The sequence below is a fragment of the Schistocerca piceifrons genome, chromosome 7 (genome assembly GCF_021461385.2).
Source record: "Schistocerca piceifrons isolate TAMUIC-IGC-003096 chromosome 7, iqSchPice1.1, whole genome shotgun sequence".
Classification (NCBI taxonomy): Eukaryota; Metazoa; Arthropoda; class Insecta; order Orthoptera; family Acrididae; genus Schistocerca; species Schistocerca piceifrons.
Window position 1 is genome coordinate 24,300,642 of NC_060144.1, and position 18,167 is coordinate 24,318,808.

The 18,167-nt window shown below is 50.2% G+C and overlaps 1 protein-coding gene across 1 annotated transcript in view; it reads left to right on the top strand.

Moving 5' to 3' along the window:
• Positions 1-609: 609 nt before the first annotated feature.
• Positions 610-18,167, top strand: part of LOC124805400 (uncharacterized PE-PGRS family protein PE_PGRS54-like) — a 58,186-nt gene continuing 40,628 nt past the window's right edge. The window contains exon 1 of the mRNA XM_047265962.1: positions 610-899. Coding sequence (XP_047121918.1) covers positions 610-899 — 290 coding nt within the window. The remainder of the gene's footprint in view (positions 900-18,167) is intronic.

Here is an 18,167-nt window from a genome sequence, read left to right on the forward strand (position 1 = left end):
CATCAGACGGCCTGCCAGTATCGTATGGAGGACCCTAGCGAGGACTGAGCAGACTGTGATTGGACGGAAGTCAGTGGGGGGCTGCTGGGGCGGCCTTCTTGGGAACAAGGATGTGTGGGCTTAAAAGAGTCAGGATGGGAGGCGATGAGTCAAAAGGAAAAGGTTGGGAATTTTTAGGACGACCTCAGACTGACCTCGGCCCAGCTTTGCCGTCTTCCCTATATCAGTGCCTGCAGCGGAGCGACGAGGGGGCAGCGCTGAAGCAACTTCCTCCATCGTAATAGGAGCCCACAGCTGTTCGAAGGGAACCTCGATGCAGGAAGGCGACAGCTAACCCTTCAGACGGTCCACCCAGCCAGATGGTCGTCGGGTGAAAAGGTCCTTCCAAACTCCACCAACCCAGGAACAGCAGGTGGTGGGTGAAGGACCGTTCCATCCTGAAGGCAATAGATGCAGTGAGCAGCATTCTTCGAGAAAGCCCGCTGACAGACAGTATACTCCCACCTGCGCTGGGCCCGCGCTGTCTCTGGTGGCTGCGACATCTGCTGGAAGGCGACAGGATTGTGTGGCACCTACATGCTGGCAATGGCATCAAGGGCAGGTGCCAGCATGCCCATAATAAGAGGGACCAATGTAGTTGGCCCCAACGCCACAATGTCATCAACAGTGCAGTACGTCGAGCCAGACGATGGGAGGGATGCCAGAGTCGACCAGATGGCCTGGTCGACTGCATCCTCAGGGAAAGATGACGAGGTGGGAGCTCCGAAGGAATCCAGTCGCTGCAGCTGCAACCAATGGAGGTGGACCCACCCCAACAAAAGAGACGGCAGCAACAAACGCGACGACCTGGTTCCTACAGGCTGCCATTCTACGCTGGTAATGGGCTCGATCAAGAGCTGGTGAAGGTTTTTCCCCACTGCTCACTTCAGGACCTGGGAGCCCTTGAGTGTTAGGCTTGGCCTACTCTGAGGCAGCACTAACAGCTCTTCACTTGACCACCTGGCCTTCGTCCTTTCCATGTTTACCTTTGTGTTGGCTGCGCCAGGATGGGCTCTGTGACGATGTACACCAATGCCAGTCTTGGTTGTAAAACTCCGGTGACATTCTGGACACCGGATAGCAGATGCAGCAGCTTGACCTGGGCTGGTGGCGTCAGATTGTGTCCCAGCAACTGGTGTGGTACCTCCTGTGGGAGGACCGCTATCTGCTTTCTAGTGTTGGGGATAGGTGAAACAGCGGCACGGGGGCGGCAACACCCAAGCCCCAAAACATTAACCCTTGTCTGTCCGTCGGGGAACTTCAGAAGAGCTACACCAAGGAATAACCTTCCTCAGAACCTCTCACGACACCCGCCACGTGAAGGCCAGAGGTAGGATATCCTACTGAGAGGTTAAGGGAACCATCATCCACTCGATATCACTAGGATGCTGAGGAGTGGATTGAGAGGATCCGTATATGACGTATCATGTGAGCATTTGGAGTCATAGTTACTCCTGCCAGTTGCTCCCCACCTTTAGCCAAGTTCACATTTTCATTCTTACTGTGGCCAGTCCGCCAGAAGCGATACTCAACTATATGCCTACTGTCACAATGACTCCAGCCTGTCTCTCCTTGCGTTTGCTGAAATTTTGGTCGAGTGGCGAGGCATTTGGCTATATTTGTCGTCTTTATTCACCTATTGTGAATAGTATATTAAGTGAATACCCACAGTGCGTGTTTACAAGATGTCAAAGAATAGGAAAAACACACACTTTAGAATAAACATATGAATAAAGTAGGGGATTATGCCTGAGATAGCCAGGCAGCAGCCAAAGTGTTGAGTACATTCTATCCAACGCCGGTGCGGGCATCGTGTAGTGGCGAGGGGACAGTCATTGTGTCGAAACGCCAAGCACTCGTGTGCCCAATGTTGAAAGGTGTCCATTCGTCAGGCCTACTACCTGCAGTGCTCTAGCGGAGTTAGTTGATGGTCACCGACATAGTGGTGGTGATGTGTCTGACTGCGGGGAAGAGCTCGCGTACCTTCTTGTGGACAGCCTGCCTGTCATAGACCGCTACCTTCTCACAATGACACCCATCGAGGTCGAGGGAGTCAGCGACCACCTGAGCATCGATGATAAATGCTGCTTCGTCACCGACTGTCACGGTATCCGCCTTCTTCAGACCTTCAGATGTGCGAAGGTGAGGCTCTAGCAGAATGTTGTAGCCCCTTCGGCGTAGGCCTCACGTCGGATAAGACGGCTCCACGTCGTGTCAGGCAATCTGAGCCCCATCGCTCAACTCTGCTGGATAACGTGGTTAGCCATCTCCATCGCATTGCAGCCACCGCAGCACCTGGTGTCACCATCCCTCCCACGTAGGAGCCATGCCTGGGAAGGCAAGGCATTAATCCTGGCATGCAGACGAAATGACATGTATTTGACACCCGGCCATGCTGCCCTGGTGTTTTGGCAGACTTACATAGTGCAGAGCAATCGACTGATGAATGCAGGCGCTCGGCAACACCGGCCCAGTTGGTAACTGGACTTTATGATATCCCCATGCCATTGTAGGGCGTTGTCCAGTTGAAGGACTTATTATCAAAGTAAGTCCTGAGAGGAGTCGTCCACAGCCACAAGCACAGCCAGCCCTGGCATCTTCGCAAGCTGCGTCCTTCGAGGAAGGAGGGGACCAAGCCAGTGAGTTGCTGGGACCCCCAACCAACCATGAGATATGGGGGCGTGGAAGTGACCAACAGGTGTATCCGCTGGCAAATGCAGCCAAGACCGAATAGCTGCAGGTACACAGACATCAAGGGACGAGAGTGCCCCCAGACGTGTCCTGCCCATGGATAGGCCATAGTAGATGCCCGGGAGGATTACAGAGCAGAGGGAGTATAGTAGCTGCTGAGGCTTCACTGGAGCGCACTTGATGATGTCGAGCTTCTTCTCGACCTCCCGCCATGGATGAAACAGCCTCTGTCTACTCGTGGTGAATTGCAGCCCCAAATACTTGAATGCAGCTCCCATCGCCACTGCTGGAATGTTGTTACCACCAACATGGAAGATTACAGTCTCGTCGACATTGGTCGTTTTCTCCTGACCTGATGAGACAAGGGGAGAGAAAAGCACTTCCGTGGGTTGACCTCGAGCCCAAGATCGCCCAGGGCCGATGTAGCGATGGTGATTAGCTCCTGCAATCCATCTTGAGCCTTGGTGTACAGCAGGAGGTCGTCAGGGAATGCGACAGCATTTATTCACCATTGAAGAATGCAGGCACCAACATGCTCCGGAAGACGGGATACGAGCATGTCAATAGAAATGTTGAAAAAGGATAATGGACAAAGGGTCACCCCTCGAAGGCCACACTAGATCGGACGACTTCCCACCTACACAGATAAGTGTTGATCCCGCCTTATAGCCCCCTGATGCAGTCAACGAACTCTACCGGCAGACCTTGGGCCCTCAGCTTAGGGCCAAGGGCACCATGGGCCAGCGAACAGAAGGTCTTTGACACGTCCTAGGACACTAAGTACAGCGAGCTGCCAGCTCCTCATGCCTGAGTCATCACCAGATCTAGAAGAAAAATGTTATGAGGCATCCCATCCTGAGGGATGAAAGCCTCCTGACGACCATCCAAAGCACAGTAGCGCATAAGGCAGCCAACCAGAACCTTGTGGAAGGCTCTGGTTAGCACGGAGCACACCACGATTGGGCGGAAGTCAGCAGGGGAGTGCTGTGGCGGTCTTCTTGGGCAGCAAGGTGGTCCTGACCAGAAGGAGACGGGATGTAAGGGAGTGGGAAAGAAAGAGTACATTCAGGATTTTGAGGAGCACCTCCTAAGGAAGGTGATGGAGTTGGGCTGGCGTAAGGCCATCTGGACATGCAGCAGAGATGTGAAGGGGAACGGCAGCAGCAGCTTCTTCTGCAGTGATGGGAGCCCATAGATCGTGGAAGGGCACCTTCTTCAAGTTTGGCAACAGCTTCTCAGAAAGATCCTCACCACTTGGAAGCTGAGACCTGGCCCGAGGTGGAGTGAAGAGGTCTGCCCAGAACTCAATCAGCCCTGGGATGGACAGCGGCTGATGCAGAAGTGTGCCATCGAGGATCTCGTTGATGCAGCATTCCATATTCTTCTTAAAAGCACGCTGTACCATTGCGTACTCCCATCTTCTTCATGCTCGCTTTCGCTCTGGGGGCTGTTGGGTCCATACACTCGCAGCTCTATAGACAGCTGGTTCCTTGCTCCCTAATTCGTCCAAAACAGGCAGCAGCATAGACCAGATGGTATCACGGCCAATGGTAGGACATAGAGCCAGAAGAACATCAAGCGAGCGAAATCTGCTGCCTGATGGGGGAAGTTCCGCTATAAAGGACCAGATGGCAAGGTCAACATCATGGTGGAGATCGGGGCAAGGAAAATCTGTGTGCAGGCTCAGCAGCAGGATCATGAGGACGACGATCACTGCAAGACAGCTCGGCGACAAAGTTTGGCACCATTTCCTTATAGGCCTGCGCCCTATGCTGGCACTTGATGGACTCCAACGTACACTCAGGAAAGTCCTTGGCGAGTTCCTTACTGAAGAACCTGCAACCACAGATTGACAGGGTCGCTTCTGCATGGGCCAGACGCAACAGCTCTTCTTGGGACCACCTAGCCTTCTTCCTCTCTGTCTGGATCTCTGCATTGGCAGCAGTTGGATGGGCACGATGATGGTGGAAACCAAGGCCGGTGTTGGTGGAAAAGGACTGCAAACAATCAGGGCAAATGGCAGGGAGCAGCACTCGACCTGCACCGGTTGGCTGACTGGATGGCTCATCAGCTGGCACAGGCGCTCCAATGGGAGGCCTGGTACCACGTTTGTTCCAGCTGGTGCTACAACAAGAAGCAAAGGAAGAGGGGGGAGGCAACCCCCAAGCCCTAAAAGACACCCTGCTCTGTCAGTCAGGAAACTTGAAAAGTGTTACACCTAGGCATAAACCTTCTCAGCACCCTCATGACCCCCGCTACTTGCCAGAGCTAGGATTTCCCACTGAGAGGCCCATTGAACCATCATCCACCTGACATCACAAGGATGTTAAGGGGTTGATTGAGAGGGTCCATATATTACGCATGAGGTGGGCATTTGGGAGTAGTAGTTACTCCTGCCAGTTGCTCCCCCTTATTGGCCACCTTTACCTTCTCATTCTTACTGTTGCCAGTCTGCCATAAGCGATATGCATCTATATGCCTAGAGTCACAGTGACTCCCGCCAGTCTCTCCTCGTGTTTGCTATTTTTTTTTGTCTGGTGACAAGGCATTTGGCTAGGTAAATGAACAGCTTCACAGATATTCTCACCAGGTTATGATGCCACCGGTCGGGCCTAAACCAGCTCACACTGATACATGTTATAACTTAGAGACTGCCAGCTACTCCTCGGATGTGCTGTCGACCAGGTGGATTGATCCTTACGTGTGGGTGAATTTTGTCTTCCTTGAAATGATTCTCATAAATTGGCGGTGAATCCTTGTACCTGCTAGGATGGTGTTGCACATTCTTTCCCGCTGAAGAAATTCTCAGAAATGAAATTTCTCACAAATTCTCTGGTTGTCCCCACTCCAGGTTTCACGTGGACCTACCACATGAGGAAGAACCTCTGGTGAATGACAGAGTATCTGTAGCTGGCTGTTAAGAGGAAATACGAACTCAGTTGTATTTGACCAGCTTCAGCTCATGGGCTCTATCAGGGCTACCCTGATATTCGTAAGCGACTGTAGTTTCTATCAGGAAGCAGCTGCAGCCTCCTTGTGCCGCATCGGTGTTGTGGATGACGATAATGTCTGGGACGTATCTCTCTGAATTGGTCAGGGTCAAGGTAGGCCCATCCATAACCCCATAACCCTTATTAACCAGTGCCTTTTTGATGGACTTATTGGCGCTGTAGTGACATTCCAGACGCGCAAAATGCGTCAGTGGGCACCTCTAGAGGACATGCTGCAACGTCGCACGACCATTTCTATAGGGGCCCCCATCCCTGCAGTTGGAATTTGGGCCAGTGACATAAGAAGCACCCCTTGTAGGCAGCGGTCCAATCCGCAGATGGATTGCGCTAATGTTATCCCTTCCACTCTAAAAAGGGAGGAGAGCCATTAATCCAGCTAGTGGAATGCCTTGAATTCTGGCAGTACTCCAGACCCCTCCCTAAAGCTGTTGAGTGAAGTTTCCTTCACCAGAAGTTGGAAATGGCTTCCTTGGTGGGCCCTACTTCCTCTCTGCCCATACATAAAATCTTCTTGAGCCTGGCAACAAGTTTGTTGATCAGCTCAGTTCCAACAACCGCGCCCAGCTGCTTGTCCTGCATGGCACTCATTTTGGAGTCAACAGAGAAAGATGGAACTTACCAGCACCCTTAGGGCAGGAATTCCAAGTCCACCATTACGCAGCTTTGCATGGATGAAAGGGGAGGGGGTCGTCTTAGGCAGGTGTAATATAACCTTGACGAATTGTCTGATACACAGGTCCACATAATTCAACCTCTTCGTTGTAATCTCCATTGACTGTAGACTGTATTACACACATATTTAATACCTAGGTTGATCCACAAATAGCTCCTGGCTGGGCTTAAGAGCTATTTTCTGAAGCCTTTTCAACATCAGCTGCAGCCTGACAGGAGAATGTGTTTGGATCCCCTGCACATCGAAAGAATGCCCAAGATAATTCAATTGTTCCAACACATTTAAAAATGGGATGGATTTCCCTTGGATTTGGAACAGGCTCTTGGTCTCAACATAGCAACTCCTAGTCCTGGTCACTCTGACAAATTGAAGGGCTCTACATTTGTCGGGATTGATTTCCATCGCGGTCGCCTGCAGGAATATTGACAATCCAGATGGTTTCTCATGCCTTCTACGGTGTCAGAGAGGAGTACAATATCGTCTGCGAACCCCATGACAGCAATCTTCACGCCACCCAGCGTTGCTCCATAGTTCTCCTTGATGTTACACATAAGGTTGTCCATTACAATGTTAAAGGCAATGGGGCTTAAGGGGTCACTCTGTTTAACGCCCTGAAGAACTCTGCGATTAGAGTTTATACTGGAGCCTTCCCTGGGTGCCGTCACAACTCTCTTCTTTGCCGAGTTGTTCGTGGAGTTGCTAAAGTATACGTTAAGTTCTGGAAGGCGTCATTAATCCCATCCCTGACGACATTCCCATCCAAAATCATGTTAACCAAATGTTGTAAATTATCCAAGCACTTAGGTAAAATCGACTGTAGATGATGTGCTATGGCTCGGTTTGAGATCCATCCCACTGTGTTATTGTTGCCAACTGGAGAGGGCTCTGACACAGGTGGTTGAGGCAGTAGATCAGAGCTACTAACAGACGGATGACATTGCTCTGCTTCTGGTGATATCTCTTCGTTTAATGCCGCTAACACATGTTTATATTCTGGCGTTACACGACGTTTCTTGATGGCTTCTGCTGATCTGCCAAGTCTATTTCCTAACTCTTTGTTCAGCTGTGCCTGCGTACCAAATCTGCCACTCCACTACAGTTCTCACTTCGTCATTTCCTCAACTTCGGCATCAGACCATAGTCCTTTTCGATATTGCACATTGCGCTGAAGTTCAGTGGTATTATATTCAGCAGGATGTCCCTTTCTTTCATGTAGCCGCCGGCCATTAATAGTTGTAAAACTGCGGGGACAGTGAGGACATTTGTAACCACCTTGATCATCAGGGGCTCGAGGGAGCTAGGTGTATCTCCGGATATGTTGCTGCTCTTGACGCACCGCTCTACCTGAGTTATCAATTCCGCAGTTTAAGCATGAGATTCTGCTAATATTACCTGGCGAATTTAGATTTCTGCCAGGGTTCGAGTCACCACTTGTATCGGTACTTCAGTGAGGCCCCTGTCCATTCAGGACCTCCATCCAAGGCAAATTTGTTTGTTCCATTGCTTCCTATCATTTCATGGAGAGGGGGCGTTTGGGCTGCAAACCCTAGTCCCCACCTCTCGGTCTAATGTGAGGTTCTCACACCACCCCTCTTCATGAGACACCACTGCCCCCCCCCCCCCCCCCCCCAAGCGAAAACACTGCCACTACGAGTCCAACACCACTCTCGAAGGGTACTGACAGAATGGCAATATCCCCCCCCCCCCACCCCCCACTCATAGTCCTTGTCAAATGTTGTGGGAGGAGTCTCACTAACACAAGTCCCCATCGAGGCCACTTGAGCATAAGCCTCTATCACACATCATTATGCTACCACAGTCTGCCCATTATGCATGTGACATCGGATAAGGTAGGCCCATGACAGCTTTAGGGGCAACTGCCATGCACTCTGCCAGGGGCTCCATCGCAGCCCTGAAAAGGACACTGTCCTCAAAAGGACACACAATGGTCCTGAAAAGGACACTGCCCCAATAAGGGCACTTGGGTACTAGTGAATCCCACAGTACAACAGTGGCCTGACACCTGAGACGACTACCTCAGCAGTCGTCCGATGTTTACCGCCTTAATATCCGAGACGAGTCTTTGGTTGACAGCCTCGACACCTCAAACGACTGCTTGGTACGAGGTCTCGTCTCTGATACTAGTGCAGACTAGGCCTGTCCCGACACCTCATGTGACGGCCCCGTGGCCCTGCCCTATTAGCTGCAAAGCCAGTCACCAATTGGCTTGCCTTAGCAAACCCTGCGGCGGCTGACTCAGCACCCGAATCTCGCCTCGGGAAGGGACTCTGACTTTACCACAGAGAGGCCGGAGGCATCACCCACCGATCCCAGCTCAAAGCATGGGGGCACAGTGGGACTACCTTATATTGTGCATCATGCGGGCATAAAGGAGTCATAGTTACTCCTGGCAGTTGCTCCCACTTTTTGGCCACCTTTACATTCTCATTCTTACTGTTGCCAGTCCGCCAGAAGCGATACGCAGCTACATGCCTAGAGTCTTAGTGTGTATACTTTCATGCTCGCTTTTCCGCTTCCTCTGGCAGTGGCTCTTTCAGTTCTCCCGTGCAAAATTCGACTCACGTCTTCCTAGCTTGAAAACGTGTGCCCTTTGTCCTACGCCACGTGGTGAGTGTCTGGCGCCCCTTCATGTTTAGTCGGACCGCGAGCCAAAGTTATCTACTCTAACGAGTCTAGCCCGTATGAATAGTTCCGCATCTTGCTGGTTTTATTCTTTTTGTACGGGAGGCTACCTAGCGATTCACCCACAGTAGTATCTTTCTTAGTCCTGGGCTGATTCATGGTGGTGGTCGTTGCATGCCTGCAACCCCTTCCTTTAGTAAATTGAACTTCATTTGATAATACGGCGATCGTTCCTAAGATTCCTTTTCTCCTGCTATCGTGGCTTATTACGAACGAGCGTTCGGGTATGCTGCTGAACTCAATTCTTTCTGCCCACACCCCCTTTTGACTGTATAGTTGTTCAGTATTTAACTGTTAAATAAAAAAGAGTCCTTTAATCTTTACATTATCCCTTTCATTAAGTAAAATCACCCCTAGTGTCATAACAACCGATATAGTTCTATATTATTCTACTGTAAGGTCGTGTAGGTCTCGCGCCCTTAATGATAGGATAAAGATTCAATATGTAATAATAATTATTTTCAATTATCCCCATTGATAAACTGGAAGTGTTCAGGGCTCAGTGTGAGAACATGAGCACTAAATCCACTTGATGTGGTCGAAGTAGTGGCCTCTGATATTTTTTCTAAACCAGCAAGGTGAAACAAAATTACAGCCCCTTTAGCAAGGGATAGTAATCTAAAAAATAAAACGAGCCACCGCTTTTAATGCATTCTAAAGTGGCCCGTGTTCTTCCTTACTGTTCGAAGTATCTCAATACAAAATTTCCTGAAAACAGGATGTGCGTTTTAGTCGTGAAAGCGTAGACTCCGCGTAGGGTACGGTGGTAGATACACAGTGACCAGTTTTCATCCAAACCGCTGGGGCAAGTTCATTCGTTTTGTTGAGAAGGGGAGGTAGACAAGTGTTTGCCACCTTTCAACTGACTGGCGATGACGGAATCGAAGCGTACACCTTGCAGTCTTTCTAAAACAATTTTACTCAAACTATTCGGTAAAAAAGTTAATTTTTGCTTTACTTACAGCTTTATGTGTCAGGTTGATGATGATCTTTCCATTATTTCGTGAATGGTCATAGTTATTGTGATATTTACGTGAATGTGAGATGCTGCGCGAAATTCAGAAAAGTTTGCAATGAAAAATAGACATCGCTATGATTTTGTGTTTGGTGCACATTACATACTATGCTGCTGCATATGAAATTTAGGTAACATTTAACTTTTCCTTCAGACCTGAGAAAACTGATTCGACGTAGCACATTCATCTGCGGTCAAGTTTCGCCAGCGATAAGGCCAAAGTGAAATGTGCACAACTTTCCCTATATTTCATAAAAGGTTTCGGACATCGAAATGGCAAATGAGGGCACATGAAGATGAGAGTATTTTTCCATACGATTATTATGCTAAACTTCGTTATGTACCTGTTATTCCACTAACTACAGATTTTTTCGGCGAAAGAATGTAATTTTTAAGTGCCATTGATAGGTGGTGGAACGTGAAATATGGAGACATGACACTTCCTTTTTTGACCGAGGATGTGTCTTTTCATAAGCTACTGATCTTACTTTTCCTAAGTTGCTCACTTAATAAACCACTGCTTCACGATTATCTCGCAGTTGTGTGTGTACACTATGGTAGTGAGGTGAGACTGTGTAAACTTCGCTGTTTTGGCCAAAAGAAGCAAACTTTAACATGGTAACCAGAGAAATGTGTATGTTTTACTCAAAATTTGCCATTCGTGACGCTTCTCTCAAAGTTACGATTGGTATACCAAAGTTTTGCCAGACTGTATCTACCCGTAACAGACTGTGTAAGAAAGTCAAATAGGAATTGGATATGTGAGACCTGAGTTTCTCCTGGCGTATACAACTCTTTCCCTTGTGAAGAAACAGAGGGACAGACTCAATGCTACCTCACCTGCGAATTCATAGTCTCACTATCGATAGCTCTGACTTTGGCCATCTTTGGTGGCACTAGTGTTCAGTGTGTGTGTGTGTTATCTTTCCTGCTTGGGTCCGAGAACCGAGGTATTAAATTTGCATGTACGTCGCCTGTCCGTTGCAGTTTGCCTTGAAAATGGCGGGGTGTTCTCCCGCCGAAATATCGGCGGTCGCTGAAAGTGTTACCTGGCTGAAATCCCGGAAGGTATTTGAAAGGAATTGGATATGTTAGAAGATAACATAATTGGTTCAACGTTGTGTCCCACTTAGTGATCGTAACAGGTTCAAAGACACCTACAGAAGCAAATTACATAGGTAATAACTTACTCTCAGGTAGTACAACGAAAAAAAAACTTTTGTCAACTTACAGTATCTCAGAGTCCCACTTTAAGTAGCGTTTTAAACAACTTCTGTATTTCTTTGTGATAATAAGGACAAATATTCCTTCATTTACATGCACATAGGAGATGGTATGCGCCTTGCCACCAAAAACTTGCAAGCTGGTGATATGATGTCGCCAAGTCTGCCGTCTTTTTTTGACTTACGTAAAGCATACGACACATCTGGTGTGTTCATCGAGTCTGCCATTCGATCAGCCTTTTCCAGACGGAAACAAGATTATCAGTGGTAGAGCGACATTGGTGGAAGCCTGCCTGACATGGAGTCAGCAAGCCACGTGACTCTAGGACGCAACCCAATGCTGACACACTATACGTTCCAGCAGCTTACAAAGAACGTTGGTGAGGCTGATGGGCCTATAGCTAAGCACATCAAGCGGATTTTTACCGGGTTTGAGCACCGGAATGATAGTGCTCTCCCGCAATTGCGATGGAAAGACGTCATCGCACCACAGCCGGTTGAAGATGACGATAAGATGTCGCTTGTAGTCAGATGAGAGATTCTCCAACTCCGAGATCGAGCAAAGTGCTCGGCAATCGCGTTTTCGTCGGCACATAACTCGCCATTTATGTTAACAGTGGGGACAGCTGTTGGGAGGGATAAAACCTCTTTTCGGGTACCAGGCCCCTAGTCTGGGCAAAGATCAGTCTCCACCATTGAGTGTTACACGTCACCTTCCCAACACTACTACTTCCTTTGTTTGATAAGGTAGCGAACACGGCCACGTAGCCGTTTAAAGGCTATAAGGACCTGCAGGGAAGGGTGCCACTCATGCTGCTGTAGAGCTCTCCGACGCTCCTTAATTGCTTATTGTTCACATTACTCAACAGTTACTTTAAATGACATGACCAACGTCTTCGTTCTGGATCCAGATGCAAACCCACAACGTAAAGCCGATGTTAACCAAGCAAAGCTTTGTGCCTTATCGAGACTCGATCACTAGGCAGAAAGAGACGTCAAATATTGATGTTTGCACCAGTATCAGTTATCAATTCTCAACTTGAACATAAATGACGATAATGTTTGTACGAAAGCAGGAACCCTAACATGACAATTACCTTCTTGGTAATTAACCTCGAAAGACGTTGTATATTGTTGCATTGTCAAGGAACAAAGGACAAACATGTTTAAAATTTTTTTCTTTTTTTGTGGTTTTAGGGCGCATAACTTCAATGGTCATTAGCGCCCAGACTACGTTAGGAATACACCGCGAGGCACAAGTTTAAAACAGCAACTAAAAGGGAAAACATGATAAAAGACAGACTGACAGGCATAGGATTAAAAAAAAAGCATAATCAAATGTCCTTAGAGAGGTTTGTCAAGTTGATAAAACGAAGAACGCGAGCAGCTGCTCGTGGGTCATCCGCTAAAATGGCATCTAGAGTACATGGCAGGCCAAGATCAAGACGCAGTGTGTTAAAATCCGGACAGGACGTTAAAATGTGGCGGACCGTCAGCAATTGCCCACATGGGCAGAACGGCGCCGGCGCAGCCGTCAGCAGATGGCGATGGCTGAACCGGCAGTGTCCAATTCGTAACCGGGCCAAAACGACCTCCTCCCGTCGAGAAGGGCGGGAGGAGGACGTCCAAGCCGCGGGAAGAGGTTTAAAGGCCCGAAGCTTGTTGTCCGTAAGTGCAGCCCAATCGACATGCCACAGCGATAAAATGCGCCGACAAATGACCCTGCTACAATCTGACGAAGGGACACAACAAGAAGCTGTCCGCTGCTGGAGGACCACAGCCTTGGCCGCGGCATCTGCAGCTTCGTTCCCAGGGATACCGACATGGCCAGGAACCCACATAAAGCTAACCAGAGAACCGACGTCCACCAGCTGCTGAAGAGAGCGTTGGATCCGGTGCACGAAAGGGTGAACCGGATACGGATCACTGAGGCTCTGGATGGCGCTCAGGGAATCGGAGCAGATGACATAAGCAGAATGTCGGTGGCGGCAGATGTAAAGAACAGCCTGGTAGAGGGCAAAGAGCTCAGCTGTGAAGACTGAACAATGGCCATGGAGCCGGTATTTGAAACTTTGTGCCCCGACAATAAAAGAACACCCGACCCCGTCATTGGTCTTTGAGCCATCTGTATAAATGAAGGTCATATTAATGAACTTCGAACGAAGTTCGACAAAACGGGAGTGGTAGACCGAACCGGGGGTAACCTCTTTTGGGAGCGAGCTGAGGTCAAGGTGAACGCGGACCTGAGCCTGAAATTTTGCAGGGAGTGAAAAATTAAGGTGTTGAAGGAGGCGACGAAAGCGAACTCCAGGGGGTAGCAGGGCAGAGACATACAACCCGTATTGACGGTCGAGAGAGTCGTCAAAAAAGGAACGATAAGACGGGTGGTCGGGCATTGACAGTAGCCGACAGGCATACCGACAAAGCAGGATATCGCGCCAGTAGGTGAGTGGCAATTCACCAGCGTCAGCATGGGACTGGTATAAAATGCTCCGATCGCAAGTCGTAAACCCCGATGTTGTATGGAGTTGAGGTGGCGTAAGATGGATGGCCGTGCAGAGGAGTATACGAAGCTCCCATAATCCAGCTTGGAGCGGACGATCGACCGATATAGACGAAGTAGGACGGTTCGATCCGCACCCCACGACAGACCACTGAGAACACGGAGGACATTTAAAGAACGGGTACAACGGGCGGCCAAATATGACACATGTGGAGACCAGCTAAGTTTCCTGTCAAATGTAAGGCCTAAAAATTTGGTTGTCTCCACGAGTGGGAGAGCAACGGGACCGAGTCGTAAGGACGGTGGGAGAAACTCTTTGTAGCGCCAGAAGTTAATACAGACCGTCTTCTCGGCAGAAAAACGGAAGCCATTGGCGACACTCCAGGAGTAAAGACGGTCAAGAGAACGCTGAAGACAGCGCTCCAGGACACGTGTACACTGGGCGCTGCAATAGATGGTAAAATCGTCCACGAAAAGGGAGCCTGATACATCAGCTGGGAGGCAATCCATTATTGGATTGATCGCTTTGGCGAAGAGAGCGACGCTTAAAACTGAGCTCTGTGGCACCCCATTCTCCTGGCGAAAGGTGTCGGACAGGACAGAACCCACACGTACCCTGAACTGTCGATCCATTAAAAAGGAACGAATAAAAAGAGGGAGGCGACCGCGAAGGCCCCATGTATGCATGGTGCGGAGAATGCCCGCCCTCCAACAGGTGTCGTAAGCCTTCTCCAAATCAAAGAACACAGCCGCGGTCGGGCGCTTCCGCAAGAAGTTATTCATAATGAAGGTCGACAAGGTAACCAGATGGTCAACAGCAGAGCGGCGCCTTCGAAATCCACATTGTACATTGGTAAGTAGGCGTCGAGACTCGAGCAGCCAAACCAATCGAGAGTTAACCATTCGCTCCATCACTTTACAGACACAGCTGGTAAGCGAGATAGGTCGATAACTGGAAGGCAAGTGCTTGTCCTTCCCCGGCTTAGGAATCGGGACAACAATAGACTCGCGCCAGCATGCGGGAACATGTCCCTCAATCCAGATGCGATTGTATGTACGAAGAAGAAAACCTTTACCCGCAGGAGAAAGGTTCTTCAGCATCTGAATATGAATAGAATCTGTCCCTGGAGCAGACGACCGTGACCGGCCAAGTGCGTTTTCGAGTTCCCGCATGGTGAATGGGGCATTATAACTTTCACAATTCGAGGAGCAGAAGTTAGGTGGCCTAGCCTCCTCTGCCTGTTTGCGAGGGAGGAAGGCAGGGTGGTAATGAGCGGAGCTCGAAACCTCTGCGAAAAAGCGGCCGAAGGCATTGGAGACATTGGAGACATCCTCAGGGGCCACAAGGACGTCATTCGCGACCGTCAAGCCAGAAACTGGTGAGTGGACCTTAGTGCCAGATAGCCGGCACAGGCTACCCCAGACAACAGAAGAAGGAGTAAAACTGGTGAAGGTGCTTGTGAAAGCAGCCCAGCTGGCTTTCTTGCTTTCTTTAATAATACGACGACACTGTGCACGTAATCGTTTATAATTAATACAATTCGCCACTGTAGGGTGGCGTTTAAAGGTGCGTAAAGCACGTCGACGAGCACGTAAAGCGTCTCTACATGCTGCGGTCCACAGGGGACCGATACGCGACGTGGAGAAGAAGTAATGTGAGGGATGGAATATTCAGCAGCAGTGAGAATGACTTCCGTGAGGTGTGCGACCTGACTATCGCAGCTTGTGAAGGTTTGATCCTGAAAGGTCGCCCCGGAAGAGAAGAGCCCCCAGTCGGCTTTGGATATGGTCCAACTAGATGAGCACGGAGAGGCGGTATGTTACAGGAGATGGATAACACACGGGAAGTGGTCGCTCGAATATGTATCACTCAAACCGGCGTGCAAGTTGGGTAGTACATATAGAGAGGTCTAAATGGGAATAGGTGTGAGATGTGTCCGAAAGAAAAGTAGGGGCGCCAGTATTGAGGCAGACAAGATTGAGGTGGTTGAGAAGGTCTGCTAACAGGGAGCCCCTCGGGCAGGATGCCGGAGAGCCCCAAAGGGGATGGTGGGCATTGAAGTCTCCAGTTAACAAAAATGGTGTAGGTAGCTGAGCAATAATTTGCATCATGTCTGCCCTGGTAACGGCAGACGACGATGGAGTGTAAACGGTACAAATGGAAAATGTAAAAGTGGGGAGAGTAATTCGGATGGCAACTGCCTGCAGGCCGGTGTGGAACGTGATGGGATCGTAGTAAATATCATCCCGGACCAGCAACATAACCCCTCCATGAGACGGAACACCTGCCACAGAGGGTAGGTCAAAACGCACAGAGGTTTAGTGTGCCAAGGCAATTTGATCGCATGGGCGTAGCTTCATTTCCTGGAGGGCTACGACGAGCGGACGGTGCAAGCGTAGCAGCAACTTCAAGTCCTCTCGGTTGGAGCGAATGCTGCGAATATTCCAGTGAATAAGTGCCATCGTAAGAAGGAAAGGAAGATGAAAGAAGGGGTCACCTAGAAGGCCGCTGAGGGCCTGGCTTCGAGGGAGCACTGCCCCCGCTATCAGTAGGCGGACAGTCATCGTCCATTGGTTGTATAGGTTCATCGGCCATCTTGGTAAGATGGCCGGGAGGGGGAGCTTCCTCCGCCGGTGAACGGCCAGATGTTCGGCTACCAGCGGTGCGGCCAGGCGAAACGGATGATGGCCTGGGGCGGCAACCGCTGGGTGGCGCAGGAGAAGAAATGCGCCGTGGCGGAGAAGTAGAACTGTGCTTCCTATGAGCCTTCTTGGAACGTCGTTTGGTGGAAGTACTGGTCGATGGCTGGGAGGCCGAGGTACGTAGGAAGTCTGCATGGGATGGTTCCTTCTTGAAGGCCCGTGCATCTGACTTCTGGGTCTTCGTCTTAGCAGAAGCTGATGAAGGGGCTTTTGTCTGTGGGGTGATGGGAGGAAGAGGAGACGTCGACCGCGCGATCTTAGCACTGGCCGAACGGATGACCGTGGTGCTGAAGGTCAGATCGCATGTCTGGGTTGCCACCTCCCTGGTAGTCCGAGGAGAGGCGAGGACAGTACTGTATTTCCCCGCTGGAGCAGCGTGGGCTTCCTACTAGCCAATAGCTTGCGAGCAGCCGAGGTGGACACTTTCTCTTTGACCCGAATTTCTTGGATACAGCGTTCATCCTTATAGATGGGACAGTCGCGGGAGGACGCTGCATGGTCACCCTGACAGTTCACACAACGAGGAGACGGAGGTGGACAGTCACCCTCATGGGCATCCCTGCCACAAGTGACATTTAGCCGCATTGGAACAAGACTGGCGAGTGTGATTAAAACGCTGACACTGGTAGCAGCGCGTAGGTGTCGGGACATAGGGGCGAACAGAAATAACCTGGTAGCCCGCTTTGATGCGCGATGGCAGCTGAACACTATAAAAGGTCAAGAAAAGTGTCCGTGTCGGTACAAGGTCATTGTTGACCTTTTTCATGACCCTACGGACAGCCGTCACGGCCTGCTCAGCGAGGAAAGACTGAATCTCCTCGTCAGTCAATTCGTCGAGGGATCTAGTATAGACCACACCACGAGACGAATTCAAAGTTCAGTGAGCCTCCACCCGGACAGGGAACGTGTACAGGAGTGGGGCTGGAAGCAGTTTCTGTGCCTGAAAGGCGCTCTGTTTCTAGTAACAAGGTACCATTACGCAACCTTGTACAAGACTTCAGTACCGGCTATAGCATATACGCCCTTCTGAATAACGAAAGGGTTGACAGAGGAAAAATCCTTTCCGTCCTCAGATCGAGAAACGACGAGGAACTGTGGGGCAGGCGGTAGTACTTTTGTCACTGGTGGCTGGTCTTGTTTCCGTTTGTGGGCAGAAGTCGAGAGAGAAGAAGAGAAATCCATTGCAGAGAAATCCCCCATGACTGCCAGCGTCTCCGATGGCGGGCTCCTTCCTTATGGGGACCCTCTCAGAGGGCACTCCAGCCTTAGGTGGATGTTTACACGTCTGGTCACACCGCCCGAGGAACAGACAGAGGGACCAATCGGCATGGTCAGAAGGTATCAGCTCAAGCAATCACCCCTCCCTGGGCCTGGCCTTTACCAGGGGGTACGCGCGTGCCTTACTTGTCTACCCAGGGCGGGGAATTACGCGTTACCCCGTCACCGGCTACGCGCGCGGACGCGTGGGTCCGCCTTCAGGCGCGCTCAGGGAGGAAGGAAGAAGAGGAAAAGGAAGAGAGAGAGGACAGACTGTCTGAAACGCCGAGGCGGAGACCAGAGAAGGCAAGTAGGAGAAGAAGCCGGCAAGGAGGAGAAGAAGCCGGCA